This window comes from Ictalurus punctatus, chromosome 7, assembly GCF_001660625.3.
Source record: "Ictalurus punctatus breed USDA103 chromosome 7, Coco_2.0, whole genome shotgun sequence".
NCBI lineage: Eukaryota > Metazoa > Chordata > Actinopteri > Siluriformes > Ictaluridae > Ictalurus > Ictalurus punctatus.
The window spans coordinates 27,607,600-27,625,031 of record NC_030422.2 but is presented as its reverse complement, the minus strand read 5'-3'; the positions used below and the strand labels follow the sequence as shown (position 1 = coordinate 27,625,031).

At 41.7% G+C, this 17,432-nt stretch overlaps 2 protein-coding genes across 2 annotated transcripts in view; both read left to right on the top strand.

Annotated features, from left to right (window-relative positions):
* Positions 1-1,387: 1,387 nt before the first annotated feature.
* On the top strand, positions 1,388-4,415 carry polr2d (RNA polymerase II subunit D; the record flags this gene model as incomplete). Its single annotated transcript, NM_001201043.1, is given in 4 exon segments — positions 1,388-1,637; positions 1,913-2,093; positions 3,594-3,689; positions 4,161-4,415. Coding segments are annotated over 4 exon segments (426 nt in total). The 3' UTR covers positions 4,240-4,415.
* Positions 4,416-6,368: 1,953 nt separating this feature from the next.
* abcf3 (ATP-binding cassette, sub-family F (GCN20), member 3) overlaps positions 6,369-17,432 on the top strand; it is a 15,491-nt gene continuing 4,427 nt past the window's right edge. Inside the window, exons 1-15 of the mRNA XM_017472754.3 lie at positions 6,369-6,510; positions 8,075-8,219; positions 9,277-9,353; positions 9,477-9,532; positions 9,832-9,929; positions 12,954-13,076; positions 13,225-13,491; positions 13,678-13,758; positions 13,895-13,954; positions 14,295-14,351; positions 15,121-15,143; positions 15,235-15,290; positions 15,651-15,851; positions 16,527-16,603; positions 16,702-16,746. Of these exons, the coding sequence (XP_017328243.1) occupies positions 6,438-6,510; positions 8,075-8,219; positions 9,277-9,353; positions 9,477-9,532; positions 9,832-9,929; positions 12,954-13,076; positions 13,225-13,491; positions 13,678-13,758; positions 13,895-13,954; positions 14,295-14,351; positions 15,121-15,143; positions 15,235-15,290; positions 15,651-15,851; positions 16,527-16,603; positions 16,702-16,746 (1,439 nt within the window). The 5' untranslated portion in view covers positions 6,369-6,437. The remainder of the gene's footprint in view (positions 6,511-8,074; positions 8,220-9,276; positions 9,354-9,476; positions 9,533-9,831; positions 9,930-12,953; positions 13,077-13,224; positions 13,492-13,677; positions 13,759-13,894; positions 13,955-14,294; positions 14,352-15,120; positions 15,144-15,234; positions 15,291-15,650; positions 15,852-16,526; positions 16,604-16,701; positions 16,747-17,432) is intronic.

The window sequence follows — 17,432 nt, the reverse complement described above, 5'->3', positions numbered from 1 at the left end:
ACCCTATGAATAAATCACCAGATATGCTCTGTTCTGTATTAAAAAAGACATTAATATATAGCCTTGTAGAACCAGCATTGATGCAGCACACATATATACATATATATATATATATATATATATATATATATATATATATATATATATATATATATATATATATATATATATATATATATGTATAAGAGAGCCAACCAACACAGAGCTACGGAAGCCCCAAGCGGCCATGCATTATTATTTGTTTTCTCATGATCTCGACTTAATTTTTCTGTGTACTCGACGTCCATCGTCCCGAAGTCAGTGTGGTTTTTGAATGGGTTTTTGGTTAAATGCCTGAGATAAGGTCTGTGGTTAAAACAAACTCAAGATATTTTCACGTTTTATACTACGACATAAAATAAATAAATAAATCGGTAATACCCCGGTAATAATATATATATATATATATATATATATATATATATATATATATATATATATTTTTTTTTTTTTTTTTTTTAATAAGAGAGGTTGCTGAGGGGAAGAACTCTTTATAGCTATCTAGGTTTCTTGGATATTCCACAGCACTAAATGTATCTATAAACTGGTGAAATGTATGATGTGTTCTTTTATGAATAAAAGTGTGTGAACTGCCGGGGTATAAGAGGAATAAAACACTTCGGGGACGTGCTGTTCTTGGAAAAACATCTGCTTTTGGGGTGATACGTCAATCATTTCCCAACAACAGCACACTTTGATGTGTTTTTTTCCTTACATAAAGTATCACTTATGTGGATTAATTACATATGGGAGTTGGATAATATAAAAATAATATTAACTGTTTATAATGGAGAAAAAAAGACAAAAAAAATGCTCAAAGGCTTTTTAACGTGAAACCTGGATTACTTCCGGTAGTCCACTGCGGTACACAAGAGACGGTAAAACACATTCTGTTAGACTGCAAAAGGTATGAGGAGGAAAGAACTGAGCTAGAGATGCAGATTGGAAAACAAAACATGACACTAGAGAACTTGCTGGGGAAAACATCTGGGAAAATGCACCGCCCCCTAATAAACTATCGAAAAATACTGAGATAAGTGAGAGACTTTAGTAATCTAGTAGGAATATCTAGTATATAGGTATTTATCTCTTTATTTTCTTTTATTTGTGTAGTATTGTTTTGGTATTATTATTATTATTATTATTATTATTATTATTATTGTTATATTTTTTCCATTTTATTTTATCTTCGGCCAATGTACTGCCCACACTCCAGTCCAGTAGGTGGCGGTAATGCACCTTTAGCAGGTTTGCTAACCGCCATTGAAACAAAAAGAAGAAGAAGACTTCCGGTAGTCGTACCGGAAGCGCAATCTCTAGTATTGTTTTTTTTTTTTTGCGGCAATGAGTTAACGCGGGCGCCTTGTGTAGAAAGGATTATACGCTTTATTTTAACTATGTAGCTAAATATTTATATTGAAAAAAATAACATTGTTTACTATAGTCTGGTTTCATTATAGCGTGTTGAATTAATATTACAGCTAAAAAGTTATCAGTGATCAGATTAAAGGCAAGTGTAAACACCGTCATGGCGGCTGCAGGAGCAACGAACGTGGGTGATATTGAAGAAGACGCCTCGCAGCTGTCTTTCCCCAAAGGTGGGATTAGAGGAAGATGTTTCTATTCACATGTCGCCTTACAAGCGGTTATAAATGCTTACATGACGGACGCAGCACGACATGCCTGTCTGGCTGTCCTACACATTGTTTTTCTGCGCATGCGCAAATCACCATTCATAACACGCTGGCTCATACAGTATATACTTTAATATAAACGATGGAGGCGTTTTCTGATAATGTCACAGTAATGGTGCACAAAACACTTGTCGTGGCTGACTTTGTTGAAACCGTGTCGTTGTTTATTTCCCTGTCAGAGTTTGAAAATGCAGAGACTCTCCTGAACTCTGAGGTCCACATGCTCCTGGAGCACCGAAAGCAGCAGAACGAGAGCGCCGAAGATGAACAGGAGCTCTCCGAGGTCTTCATGAAGACGCTGAACTACACGGCCCGCTTCAGCCGCTTCAAGAACCGGGAGACCATCGCCAGCGTGCGCAGGTCAGAGGGTTACTGCGGTCTCTGTGTGGCCGCTCCATGTTATCTCATCGAATGTGAACGTTCAGGAGTTTGTGATGGGCGTTGAAGCATGTGCTGAGAAGTTTGGGGTTTATACGTCTGCGAGGACATCAAGACGTCGTGCACAGACGCTCACCGCCCGCCAGTGCCAGATTAACCGAAGCAGAATTATATAGACACGGGAACAATGAGCCATCTCCGAGCCAGAAAAACAAAAGAGAGTTGCGTGATTTACTAATAAGTAGTGTGCAAGTTTATAATGATAATGAGTCTTTATCGGTCACATGTACATAACAGCACAGTGACATTGTTTTCTTCGCATACCCCAGCATGCCAGGAAGTTGGGGTCAGAGCGCAGGGTCAGTCATGATACAGCGCCCCCTGGAGCAGAGAGGGTTAAGGGCCTTGCTCAAGAGCCCAACAGTGGCAGCTTGGCAGAGTAGAAGATTGAACCCCCGACCTTCTGATCAGTAACCCAGAGCCTTAACCACCAAGCCTCCACTGCCCCCCATTATTTTAAATCATGTGACCAAAGAAGTCATGCTCTGAAGCATTTCCACTCGTCTGTATGAAGCAGTTCATGTATTAAATCCTCAATTCTGGCAATGATGAAATTGTAGATACTTTCGAATTTTTAAAATAGAGTTCTTCACCTGTGTGTCTTTACAGCCAGTTCGTTAATCAGTCCGTACAGGATTTCGCTTAAGTCTTTCTCTTTGTTTGTGATTGTTACGTTCAAAAACGCTTGATTTTGCTGCGGCTTTGTTTCAAAATCTGCGAACTTGCAGAGTTTTTTTTGTTTTTTAGCCCCCCCCCCCCCCCCCCCCCCCCCCCCGAAATCTATTCGAATTGGCAAAATTGCACTTGCACAGTCTTTCATAAATGAGACCGTTTTAGCTACACTCATGTTCACAGACTCTGACTGAACGCGTGTCGCGATGACCTCACGTGACACCTCTCGACCCAAATCTGCGGTAATTTTGGAATAATTGCGAGCTCCTCCGGATATTGCGCCGTTTCCTTGATTTTTTGCGTTCGTTTCTGCGATCGAAAAATTCTGGAGGAACCGAATACGAGACGAAAAACAGGAAGTGTGTGATCCTACAGGATTAAAGTGTCTATTAAAATCAGCTTCAGTTTGGTATCAAGCCTTGTGTTTTATATTCACATATTCATAGATTTCTGTTAATATATCCATTATATAATGCTCATGTTTTAGTCTGAGGTTCTCGCAGATTCAATTGTGATTAAAATTATTTGCTCGTTTTGTTGTTGTTATTATTATTATTATTATTTTCAGACTTCTAGCCTACTTGCGGCCAATACTTATGCTGATTGTTTTCGCTTATTTAACGTTGAACCGAGGATTTCTCAGGTTGTGAAAAATGATACTTATATATGTATATATTTATACACACTCTGAGCTCCTTGTCTAAATACGATTTCATCTAAACCCTTTCAATATGGTTTCGTCTCCGACAGTTTACTCTTGCAGAAGAAGCTGCATAAATTCGAGCTGGCGAGTTTGGCCAATCTGTGTCCTGAAGCCGCGGAAGAAGCGAAAGCGCTCATTCCCAGGTGAATTCTGATAGGTTTTTTTTTCTTCTTCTTCTTCTTCAGAAAAGTGCTCAGTGATTTCTAAATCTTCAAACTGTGTTTACTGAAAAAGCTTGGTCATGTCTCATGGCTAATTAGTATTCAGATAGAAAATACAAAAAAAAAAATATACGCAGGAATTAATGTCACGAATTTATACTAGACATTGGGGTGTTTTATACGGAATTAAATTTTTAAAAAAAAATTTAATTAGGATGAACTGAAATTTAAATCATTTAAATGGCAGAAAGTTGCCAGGGAAATCATTTAAGACATCTGTGAATTTAAAAAAATGAAACAAAAAAGTGTATTAAAAGAATTATATGGTATTAATTAAGTATTAAATACTGCCGTTAAACTCTCTCACTTTATAAACATCATTTCTTCCACATTGGTATTTTATCATTTTGTTATTAAAGGCTCCTGACTCACGTTTCCTTCGTTCCCCTGTAGCTTGGAAGGTCGATTCGAGGACGAAGAGCTGCAGCAGATTCTGGATGATATTCAGACCAAAAGAAGCTTTCAGTATTGATTTCGTCTCGTTTCTGTACAGTCACGGCCAAACCCGTGCACTGCACGAGGACTGATCTTGTACCATTCGGCATTGTTTATAACAGACTCTATTCCATATGTTTTAGTACTGAATTCTCCATTCGTTTGTAGATGCATTGTTTGTTAGTGTAAAAATAAATCTGATGTGTTTGTAAAGGTTTGGTTTTTTTTATTTTTTGCTTTCCATGGTTGCAAACATTGCAAGTCAGTTATACTACACTAAAAAAGAAACTTTATTGGCAATTGATTGATTTATGAGTGAATTTTATGACGACGTTCCCAACATAACATGTTGTTGTTGTTTTTTTTGTTTTTTTTTTGTTAAAGACTGAAGTTATTCAGCAGTAATGTTGGTGCCATTCTGTGAAAAGATTCCGCGCAACATCACACCGCCACCACCAACCTGCACCGTTCACACCAAACGCAACACAGCTATAGGCTCAGGAACCTCAGTTCATCGCACTAGCTAACCTCCTCAGCTTGTGTATCTTTTACAATAATTCACTGTCAAATAGACCTAAAAGATAGCGATTAGTGCTTGTACTATGGTACGATTTCTACAGAGAGTCATCAGAATTTTTTTTCTGTAAAGATCAGGAATGTTGCTTTTAAGATACGGTTTATTTGCCATAAGAACCCCGGTCATCAGAGAGAACAGAGTGTTAGGGTTAGGTGCAAGACAGCTCCAACAGCGTCCCCGGGTTTGATCCAGAGCTTGGTTTAGTCTCTGTCTGTTCTCTCCACGTGGGTTTCCTCAGCAGCCTCTGGTTTCCTCCAAAAACATGCCTGTAGGTGGACTGGTGACTCGTGAAATTGCTTGTGTGTGTGTGCGCGCATGGTTTCTGGGATGGCCTGCTCCCGGGTGTGTTCCCAGGACAGGCTCCGTGATCAGGATGAAGTGGTTACGGATCATGAATGAACAGATAGATAAGTAAAACGCATACTATAAGAAAATCTTGGCCTGCATAAACTGTTTAGAGTTCGAAAACTAATACATGAACAAACTAAATTACCTAGTTATCTGAGTTAACCGTTTAAAATTGCTAGTTTTGTGAAAAAAAAACAAAACACATTTGGCACAAAGAACGCTAAATCTTTGTCTAAATCTGAGTCGCATTTACATTTTTAAATTAATTTTCAGACATTTTTTATACATTTTTCAGACATTTTGTGGATTTCCGCAAGCACTTTTGGCTCGACTTGGATGCCTAAATGACATTTTTTATGGTTTTGTTTGTATTTCTTATAGAAACAATGAGTACAAGCAGGTTTTTGTCGTACATATTAGTGATGGGTCGTTCATGAACGATTCATTCATTTTGAACGAATCTTTACTATGGGAACAGAGAAGAGTTGTCTCAGAGAATGATTCGTTCAATTTTGACCGCGCATGCGCTGCAACATCCCCATAGGTTCTGTACAGGAAACAGAAATGATTAGTTCACCTCGGGTTCGAGTCGTTCATTCATCAAGTCACAGCCCCACTTCATTCAGCCTATGGGGCGGTCACGGGATGAACAAACAACTCGAACGCAAAGACTCGAGATGTGAACGAATCATTTCTGTTTCCAGGGAACAGATGTGACAAAAGAAAGAACGACTCGGATCGGGAGTGAGGTGAACTAACACTGCATAGCCTGTAGACCCAGCTAAGCTATTAATTAATCATTTCTGTTTTTCATAATTTGGCCTTGGCTGCAATAGCCTATAGTTTACTAGACACTATATGTGTTGAATTTCACATGTAACATTTTAATTATATTCTGCCGAAATGAACAAAATGACTCTAAAAAAACTTCCGAGTCAGTAAAGTGATCCGAACTTCCCATCACGATGTACTTTCAATACCAAAGAGCTTTACCAAATTGGAAAGGGGCGTGGCCTGTGTGAATCGGAGGCGGTTTTTCATTTGCATATTCATGCCGTCTTGGTTGGTCTGTCAAGCACGTCTGTTCCTTTTTTTTTTCTTTCTATCGACTTTTCTTTGTTAAACAATTAATTATCCAATACGAAATTAAACTTAATTGGCCTCAAAACATGTTCTGGTTGTCATTAAAAATGAAAAAAACCGTATCATTAAGTTACTCCTGTACCCATAAAACCACGCGCCGGACCGTCACCAAAGGCAGCAGGAGACACCGCGCATGCGCACTCGAGCGTCAGGACCTGCGGTGTAACATGGCGGCGTACGTGGACATTCTGAACAGCGAGTTTCCCGAGATTGACACCGAAGTGTTTGATTACATTACTGGTGAGTCGCGCGTTAAAAGAAATAAAAGCCCTTTCATATCACTCACACTACATTAGAAAGTGTATATATATCCATATAGTTATGAAGTCGCTAGCTAGTCGGTATAGCTATACGAGCAAGGTTCGTTCGTTTTTCTTCTTCGGCAGTTCTGCTGATCTAGGAATCATAACACAGGCGGAAGCGGGAAGTGTGTTATGTGTAGATCTGATCACGTGCTGCACTTCCGGTTCACACGGGTTTTAATGGGTGAGCTAAGTTGGCGGATAGCTATAGCGGTTAGCATGCTCATTTAGGAAACTAGAGAGAGAGAGAGACAGACTGACAGAGAGAGCGCTAAGAGGTTTATTTTAAAATGATAGTGATTTAGGAGAGCTGAGTGTGTCAGATAATTTAGTTTTTTTTCTAATAACCGAAATAAGCAAGTCATTCATTAAGAATGGAGGACAAAATAATCAGGAGTGGACGATATGACGGGAAAAATCATATCACGATACTTGGAAAAATCTAACGATATGTATCACGATATATCCCCCCCCAAAAAAATAAATAAATAAATAAAATAATTTATTATTACTTTAATGTTGTCATAAATATATTCTTTAACACTGAATAGGATGGGTAGAAAAACATATATTGAAGTCGGCATAATGTCATCATATCACCCAACCCTACTATCAACAAATTCCTGCTTTCTGGAAATACATGAGGTCAGAAACGCATGAGGTCATGGCACATACATAGCGCAAGAGAAAAGCATTTGCATGTCATGCTCTCTGGGTGGGAGGGGCATGTGCTCTCTGCCCTGCCAATCACAGGCATCCGTGAGTTCGTGTACAGGGTTGGGAGGGCACTTTTTAAATTACTTCATTTAAAAATAAATAAATAATCAATACCGTAATCCAAGTATCACGATATGAGAGGAATGTAATCTGATTTATTTTTGGATGACTTCAAGGTCACGTATGTAAATAAAGTCACGAGAAAAGCAATAGGATAGAAAATACTTTTATTCGGAGCAGGAGAGAACCACAACTATAATCCTGCAGCTGTCTGTATCGTGTTATGAGATGTTTCTTCTTTCAGCTCAAAAGCATGTAAGTTCACTGCTGCAGAAAACCAATCAAACATAACTGTATTTTGGCGCTCTGGATGAATTTGAACCCCTCCACTGAATCGTGCACAGCGTCGCATTTTATTACGTCAACACCACAAACTGTGACGGGCTCCTCCTCACAGAACACGCAGTTAAAAAGACTTTACATGCAAACGTTTAAATCGTAACGTGCTTCAGCAAAAGTATCGCTCGCAGACGAATGTTTTTTTGTTTGTTTTTTTTCATAGGAAGCATCTGTTAGTTTTGGTAGCTGTTATGATTCGAATGGTTTTTAAAGACACCTAGAGTGCATATTATTATTATTATTATTATTATTATTATTATTATTATTATTATTATTTAATTCTGTTTAATCTGAACTTCTGAAGCTGCTTTGCGGCGATGTCTGTTGGTAAAATGCCGTGTGAGCCGTGCACTGATGGTTTGTGTCATGTGACCGTGCTGCTGCAGGAGTGCTGGGCAGTGGGGGCTCTGATTTTGAGGATGGAGAGGAAGTGTTCGACGCCATCGGCGGGGTTCTACAGGAAGTAGCTGCTGACAAGAACGAAGACGACGTCCGAGACATCTGCCTGCAGCTGTTTAACACGCTGAAGATGTGAGTCTGAGTGTCTGAGACTTTACTGTGAGACTGTTTACAAAATCAACCAGAGCAGAAATCAGCAGCTCTCTCCCCCTCACTCTCTCCCCCTCACTCTCTCCCCCTCACTCTCTCCCCCTCACTCTCTCCCCCTCACTCTCTCCCCCTCACTCTCTCCCCCTCACTCTCTCCCCCTCACTCTCTCCCCATCACTCTCTCCCCATCACTCTCTCCCCATCACTCTCTCTGTCCCCCCCATCACTCTCTCTGTCCCCCCCCCCCTCTCTCTCTCTGTCTCCCCCCCCTCTCTCTCTCTGTCCCCCCCCCCCTCTCTCTCTCTGTCTCCCCCCCTCTCTCTCTCTCTCTGTCTCCCCCCCTCTCTCTCTCTCTCTGTCCCCCCCCCCCCTCTCTCTGTCCCTCCCCCCCCCCCTCTCTGTCCCTCCCCCCCCCTCTCTCTGTCCCTCCCCCCCCCCTCTCTGTCCCTCCCCCCCCTCTCTCTGTCCCCCCCCCCTCTCTGTCCCCCCCCCCTCTCTCTCTCTGTCTCCCCCCTCTCTCTCTCTCTCTCTCTCTCCCCCTCTCTCCCCCCCCCACCCCTCTCTCTCTCTCTCTCTCTCCCCCCTCTCTCTCTACACCCCCCCGTCTGTCCCCCCCCCCACTGTCACCCCTCCTCTGTCTGTCTCCCCCCTGTCTCGCCTCTCTCTCTGCCCCCCCCGTCTCTGTCTCCCTTTCTCTCTCTGTCTCTCTCTCTGTCTCGGTCTCCATTTCTCTCCCTCTGTGTGTCTCTCCCTCTGTCTCTCCTCTGTCTCTCTCTCTCTCTCTCTTTGTCTCTTCCTATCTCACACACTCACACTTTTTTTTTTTTTTTTTTTTTTTTTTTTTTTTTTTTTTTTTTTTCTCTTTCTCTTACTTTGTTGGTGGGTCTTTCTTTCTTTCTCATTCTGTAATTTTTCTTTAACTCAATTCAATTTTCTTTAATTAAATTTTCATTTTCCTCTCTCTCTTTCTCGGTGTCTGTGTGTGTGTCTCTCTCTCTCTCTCTCTCTCTAACGTTTTCTTCCTGTCTTTGTTTGTTCAGCACTAACTGTCACTCTAACCAGAGGCAGGTGCTGCTCGACGCTCCCGTGCAGCTCTCTCAGATGTCTGCAGACTCGGGTGAGTTCGGCTGTTCTTTGCTCGGTACCTAAGCGGTAGAGTGTGATGGAGTGCCGATTCTGAGCTGCTTATGAATTCTACTCTGACCTCAGGTCTGCTTTTGTCTGATTTTGTGATTTGCAGACTCTGCTGTTAATGACGTGCAGGGCATTTGGATGGTGAAGAGAAACCAGGGAACGGTACGATCAACACATCATCAGCCATTAGTCTTCTCCCTCACTGTAAGGTTTTGATAGCACTGGGAATACTGGGAATCCAGTCGTGGCAGCAGTATGCACACCACCGCATATGCATACAGAGTGCAAAAGTCTGCTGTGTACCGCAGCTGTATTTAAAGCCGGGTTTGTCGGTTAATCGAGGCTGAAGAGCACCTCTGTAACCAATGAATTCAGAGTTTTCCACACATCCGCCAGCATTAACTCTGATTTATAAAATCCACTTGGTGTTTTTATGACTTGGCTTGTTTTCTCCTACTCAGACTGTGGATGCGAAGAAGTTAGAAAAAGCAGAGGCCAAGCTGAAAGCTAAGCACGAGCGGAGGAATGAGAAAGACTTGCAGAAACCCTCAAACCCACTGTAAGTGCATCGCTACTTTCCTCAAGGCCGAGCCGTACGATAATATGATCTTAATCGCTATATATACACAGATCGATAGAGATGTATAGATACTATATTATCATGGTGTGCTTTTATTAAAAACATATCTGGGGTATTATTAGTGACTGTATAATTTGTATGTGTGTGTGTATAGATAGATTGATGGATTGACATAGATATAGAGGGCTAAAGCATTCTTCGATTCACGTGTGTTCTAAGGTCTCATTTACCAACAAACATCCCTGCAAAAGAGCGTGCAAGACAAAAAAAAGCATAAAAAATTAATAAAAAAAAAAGTTGCATCACAAATTTAAAAAAGAAATCAAGCATTTTTGGCTGTAATGATCACAAAAAAATAAAACCTCCAGGAAATCCTGTATGGACTGAGTATAGAGAGAGAGAGAGAGAGTGAGAGAGTGAGAGAGTGAGAGAGAGAGAGTGAGACTGAGAGAGAGAGAGAGAGAGAGAGAGTGAGACTGAGAGAGAGAGAGAGAGAGTGAGACTGAGAGAGAGAGAGAGAGAGTGAGACTGAGAGAGAGTGAGACTGAGAGAGAGAGAGAGTGAGACTGAGAGAGAGAGAGTGAGACTGAGAGAGAGAGTGAGACTGAGAGAGAGAGTGAGACTGAGAGAGAGAGTGAGACTGAGAGAGAGAGTGAGACTGAGAGAGAGAGTGAGAGAGACTGAGAGAGAGAGTGAGAGAGACTGAGAGAGAGAGAGAGAGTGAGACTGAGAGAGAGAGTGAGACTGAGAGAGAGAGTGAGACTGAGAGAGAGAGTGAGACTGAGAGAGAGAGAGAGTGAGACTGAGAGAGAGAGTGAGTGAGACTGAGAGAGAGAGAGAGTGAGACTGAGAGAGAGAGAGAGTGAGACTGAGAGAGAGAGAGAGTGAGACTGAGAGAGAGAGAGAGTGAGACTGAGAGAGAGAGAGAGTGAGACTGAGAGAGAGAGAGAGTGAGACTGAGAGAGAGAGAGAGTGAGACTGAGAGAGAGAGAGAGTGAGACTGAGAGAGAGAGAGAGTGAGACTGAGAGAGAGAGAGAGTGAGACTGAGAGAGAGAGAGAGTGAGAGAGAGAGAGAGTGAGACAGAGAGTGAGTGAGAATGAGAGAGAGTGAGTGAGAATGAGAGAGAGTGAGTGAGACTGAGAGTGAGTGAGACTGAGAGTGAGTGAGAATGAGAGTGAGTGAGAATGAGAGTGAGTGAGTGAGACTGAGAGAGAGAGAGTGAGACAGAGAGAGAGAGAGAGAGAGAGTGAGACTGAGAGAGAGAGAGAGTGAGTGAGACTGAGAGAGAGTGAGACTGAGAGAGAGAGAGTGAGACTGAGAGAGAGAGAGAGAGAGAGTGAGACTGAGAGAGAGTGAGACTGAGAGAGAGTGAGACTGAGAGAGAGAGAGTGAGACTGAGAGAGAGAGAGTGAGACTGAGAGAGAGTGAGACTGAGAGAGAGTGAGACTGAGAGAGAGTGAGACTGAGAGAGAGTGAGACTGAGAGAGAGAGTGAGACTGAGAGAGAGAGTGAGACTGAGAGAGAGAGTGAGAGAGAGAGTGAGACAGAGAGAGAGAGAGAGTGAGACAGAGAGAGTGAGAGAGAGTGAGACTGAGAGTGAGTGAGAATGAGAGAGAGTGAGTGAGACTGAGAGTGAGTGAGACTGAGAGTGAGTGAGACTGAGAGTGAGTGAGAATGAGAGAGAGTGAGTGAGACTGAGAGAGAGTGAGACTGAGAGAGAGAGAGTGAGAGTGAGAGAGAGTGAGACTGAGAGAGAGAGTGAGTGAGAGTGAGTGAGAGACTGAGAGAGAGTGAGACTGAGAGAGAGTGAGACTGAGAGAGAGTGAGACTGAGAGAGAGTGAGTGAGTGAGACTGAGAGAGAGTGAGTGAGACTGAGAGAGAGTGAGTGAGACTGAGAGAGAGTGAGTGAGAGAGAGAGAGAGACAGAGTGAGTGAGACTGAGAGTGAGTGAGACTGAGAGTGAGTGAGACTGAGAGTGAGTGAGTGAGTGAGTGAGACAGTGAGAGAGAGTGAGACAGAGAGAGTGAGAGAGAGTGAGAGAGAGTGAGACTGAGACTGAGAGAGAGAGAGAGTGAGTGAGACTGAGAGAGACTGAGAGTGAGACTGAGAGAGAGTGAGACTGAGAGAGAGTGAGACTGAGAGAGAGTGAGACTGAGAGAGAGTGAGACTGAGAGAGAGTGAGTGAGTGAGACTGAGAGTGAGTGAGACAGAGAGAGAGAGAGAGTGAGACAGAGAGAGAGAGAGTGAGACTGAGAGTGAGTGAGACTGAGAGTGAGTGAGACTGAGAGAGTGAGTGAGTGAGACAGAGAAAGAGTGAGACAGAGAAAGAGTGAGACAGAGAAAGAGTGAGACAGAGAGAGTGAGACAGAGAAAGAGTGAGACAGAGAAAGAGTGAGTGAGACAGAGAGACTGAGAGAGAGAGTGAGACTGAGAGAGAGTGAGACTGAGAGACAGAGAGTGAGTGAGACAGAGAGTGAGTGAGACAGAGAGTGAGTGAGACAGAGAGTGAGTGAGACAGAGAGAGAGTGAGACTGAGAGAGAGTGAGTGAGACAGAGAAAGAGATTGAGAGAAAATGATTGATGCATGTACACTTCCCCCCCAACCCCCAAGATTTCAATAATGAATTGTTTAACACGAGGCCATTAAAACCCGACTATCATGAAACGTGTCGTGCGTTAAAAGTATCGTGATGCATGATATATGATACGATGTGATATGATATTTCAGCCGCTCCCTCCCTCCCTATCCGCTCTTTAATTGAAATGATCGTATAACGCGCTATAATCGTCTCGAAGGTTTCGCGGCGGTCACGTTTAACACGTTTAACACGTGCACACAGCTCGAACTTCCTCGTCCCTTTTTAACAGGAGCCGGATACGGAACAGTCTCCTGAAGGGAACGTGGTGCTAAATTTACGGTCGAGCGAATGAATCGGTTTAATAAATGATCTGGTAAGGATGCATGCATTATTCATAACTACGCTGTGAATATCCCCCCAGGGTCCTGGAGGAGGCCTCAGCCAGCCAGGCTAGCAGTAAGAAGGAGAACCGTGTGGACATGTCCGGGAAGAACCGCAGCTACGACATCCGGATAGAAAACTTCGACGTGTCGTTTGGAGAGAGGCGAGTCTCGGTCTCGTTTGTGTACACGCATTTAGAGGCGGAGTCAATGATGCAGTATAAAGACACAACACGACAATCACATCGAACCAGAACAGCTTAAAAAGTCATTACCTGCACACAGCACCAGGGTGACTCTTGGTCTCCGCAGGTCTCTGCTGCAGGGAGCGGAGCTGTGTCTGGCGAGCGGTCGCAGGTACGGTCTGATCGGGAGGAACGGCCTGGGTAAGACCACGCTGCTGAAGATGCTGGCGAGTCGCAGCCTGCGCGTTCCGGCCCACATCTCCATCCTGCACGTGGAGCAGGAGGTGGCAGGAGACGACACGGCGGCGCTGCAGAGCGTGCTGGAGAGCGACACGGTCCGAGAGGAGCTGCTCGCCGAGGAACGCTCGCTCAACGCACACATCGCCAACGGAACGTGAGTAATCGCTTAGCACGGATGAGGAACTCTTCATTCATACGGGGCCTTTCCACACGTGCGTGCGTGCGTGTTATTATTTTATCACGTGTGTTATCAATCCTTTTGTTCGGATCGATTCTCTTTTTTAGTATATTTACAGCTTATGGAAATCTCTGCTTGGTGTTGTGACTTTTCGCTTTGTAGAGCCGAGGGGACCGAAAGCGTGCGTCTGTCGGAAATTTACGCCAAACTGGAAGAAATCGAGGCGGACAAAGCGCCAGCCAGGTAAACTCTCAGGACGTTGCTTTGTAGCTCAGTTTAATTTAGGATGGAAACTTCAGCAGTAGATTCGCTTGTGTGTGTCTAATGAGTTTGTTTGTTTGTTTGTTTGTTTGTTTTTGTTTCCTGTCCGCTTCCTCAGAGCTTCAGTGATCCTCGCAGGTTTAGGATTTTCCCCCAAAATGCAACAGCAGCCGACCAAGTGAGTGACTCGTTTAGCCGAAGTGTCGATTTAAAGCAGCCGTCTGTAACATTTTGCAGTGTTTCTTGACACACTGTAAGCCCAGAACTTTACAGGACCTTTAGGGGGGTAAAAAGGGATTTGTTTTGGAAGTTGTCATACAGTAGAAAAGATATTTCCTTTATTTAAGACTTCTTTTTGCTTTGTTTCTGGCCCAGAAATGCAACAGGACGCTTTAAACATTTACAAATAATGCTACGCTGATCCATGATGATGCAGTGTTTTTTTTTTTCTTTTTCTTTTTCTTTTTTCTTTCTTATGTTCATCCCAGTGTTCGCTAATGTCTGTGTTTTCTCCACAGAGAGTTTTCTGGTGGTTGGAGAATGAGATTAGCGTTAGCGCGAGCTCTGTTTGCAAGGTGAGAACATCTCATTTATTATAAAAGTGTCTGTAGTGTGTTTTACGAGGAAAAAGAGCATGAGTAGAAATTTGAATAATTAAATCAGGACTGGAGAGTACTATACTGTGATTTAGCGTTCTTGTTTTGCAACACCAAATCCTTAAATAACATCCTTCAAACGTTTGCTATGGCAAATAGTGACATCGTGGAATGTAATAATAGTGCTTAAGATGATGGATTATGCTGTGTGTGTGAGTGTGTGAGTGTGTGAGTGAGTGAGTGTGAGTGTGTGGAGCAAAACTGAAAATTTTAATATTCTTCAAGATATGCTCCAGAGATTAATTGGTACTTTTTAAAAAAATTTTATTCTTTTTTTTAAAAATTATTTTCAAATATTAGTTGTCGGAGGTGAACGCTTTATGTTGCTCTGGAAGACATTATTGCACTATTTAAAAAAATAAATAAATAAGTAAACGGTCAGTTATAATAAATGTCTGAATTAACAATGTTTTTTTCCCCCACAACATCCCATAATATGTCATGTTCTTCTAAACATCGTTACAGAGAGTGGGAAATCATTTTTCACCCACACATTCATTTTTTATGTGTGTATATGTATATATTTAGATGTGTGTGTGTGTATTTTATTTATATATATATATATATATATATATATATATATATATATATATATATATATATATATATATATATATATATATAAATAAAATCGATTGTTCTTGGCTTGTACTAAGACTTCCTGTGTTTTGTTTCTGTTGGTTATCAGGCCTGACCTTTTGTTACTTGACGGTGAGTAAATCCGATTTCTCTGGAAACAAACTTGCAGCATATGAACCGAATAACTTCTTCATCTAACAGCGCCGATTGGTTTTCCCATCAGAGCCCACGAACATGTTGGACGTCCGAGCCATTCTGTGGTTAGAGAATTATTTACAGGTAAGATGCGTGACTTCGTATGGACAATGGCGTGGGTTACTTTGCACGTAATGCTGTTTCTTTAATGAGCATAATTAAAACCATTCCACCATTAGGCTCAGTATTTAATAAAGTTATTTAAAGTCGGCGTCGTTGTTCTTATTTCTGTATTCGTGAGCGTTCTAACGACACAACCCATGAGGGCCCGGGTGTCATTTATAGACCTACTTCTTTTTCCGTTTTGGATTCGAGTGTATATATAAGAACATAACTTTAATAATGGTGGGTTGTGATTTCTGGTGCTGTAACAAAACAGAATAGAGTATTCCACACCAGCTGTGTAAATATTATGTGTGTGTGTGTGTGTCTGTATGACCCCAGACGTGGCAGTCCACCATCCTCGTGGTGTCTCACGATCGGAACTTCCTGAACGCCGTTGCAACCGACATCATCCACCTGCACTCACAGCGTCTGGACAGTTACCGTGGCGATTACGAGAACTTCATCAAAACGAAAGAGGACCGACTGAAAAACCAGCAACGGGAGTACGAGGCTCAGTTACAGTACAGAGAACATATACAGGTATAAACACACACACGCACCGTTTTAATTTCGATTCCAATGGTTCAAATGTGCCGTCTTTTTAACAATTGTACTACTTTCATATTCATTTGAACGAACTAAACGTTTACGTTTAAAGTCCCCACGAAATCAGAGTTGAAGTGTTGTGACCAACATTAAGGTGATCTTTAAGCTCGTGTGTTCCACTAACAGTGACGGAATTCGCATTTAAACGGTACACACGTTCGAAATGTAGTCTCTCTCTACCACCGGCACGGATCAACAGTTTCGCCACATGGTTCCGCACTCTGCTACGTTTCCTGTCCGATCGAATGCCCTGTAGAGTCTGAAGCGTTGAGCAAGAGAAATCATTTGAGCAAGCGCGGGTCGAAACCGTGTCTCTGTAAGTTGGTGACGAAGGAAATCGCTTAAACTGGTTCACTTTATCGCTCGGGCTCATGTCCCGAAGCTAAACGCGATTGGCTGTTTAAAAAAGCGGCGGCGACACTCTGTGTCCCGCCCTGACGACCCGTTTTCGCTGAAACGCGTCATGTGACGCTGCACGTTTCGCAGCACTTCACTTGGACTTAACGTCACAGTGTTAATAATTAATAATCGAGCGGAGCGAGTCAGGCGGTGTTTGTTTTATTCACATTCAGAAATGTCCTGACGGTGGTGTTTATCTGTGTGAACTAGGTGTTCATCGACAGGTTCAGGTACAACGCCAACAGAGCTGCACAGGTGCAGAGCAAACTGAAGCTTTTAGAGAAACTGTAAGTGAGACCTCTACATCCTCCATCTTTATACATTACAGCATCAGGTTTCTTCCACGTCACTGACCTGTTCTGGTTTTTTTTCCCCCTTTTAACAGCCCTGAACTTAAGCCTTTAGAAAAGGAGACTGAAGTCATGTTACGGTGGGTTCTGCATGAAAGATGCGCTGAGCAATTCCCATTATCCAGAGTGCACAGCTTGTTTGTTTTTAAATAATAATAATAATAATAATAATAATAATAATAATAATAATAATAAATTCGATGTGCCCCAACATTTAAAAAAAATTAATAATAATAAATTCGACGTGCCCCAACGTACATTTTTTTTTTTAAAATAATAATAATAAATTCGGCATGCCCCAACATTTAAAAAAAATTAATAATAATAATAATAATAATAAATTTGACATGCCCCAACATAAAAAAATTAATAATAATAATAATTTTGACATTCCCCAACATTAAAAAAAAATTATTATAATAATAAATTCGACGTTTCCCAACATTAAAAAAAAACATAAATAAATAATAATAATAATAATAATAATAATAATAAATTCGATGTTCCCCAACATTTAAAATAATAATAATAAGAATAATAATAATGATAATAATGATAATAATTTGTATTCACGTATTTATTTCTGTTTATTTTTCCAAATAGCAAACGAACCAATTAATTTCATGCTGCTTTTGGACTTTGAGAGCTGACTAATAAAATGTCCTTGGTTAATTTGAGGTGAAGGAAAAATTGGGAAATGGAACAAAATAATAAAAATATATAATATATAGCTTACTGGTTTTCTAGCATAGGTGTTTTATTTTTT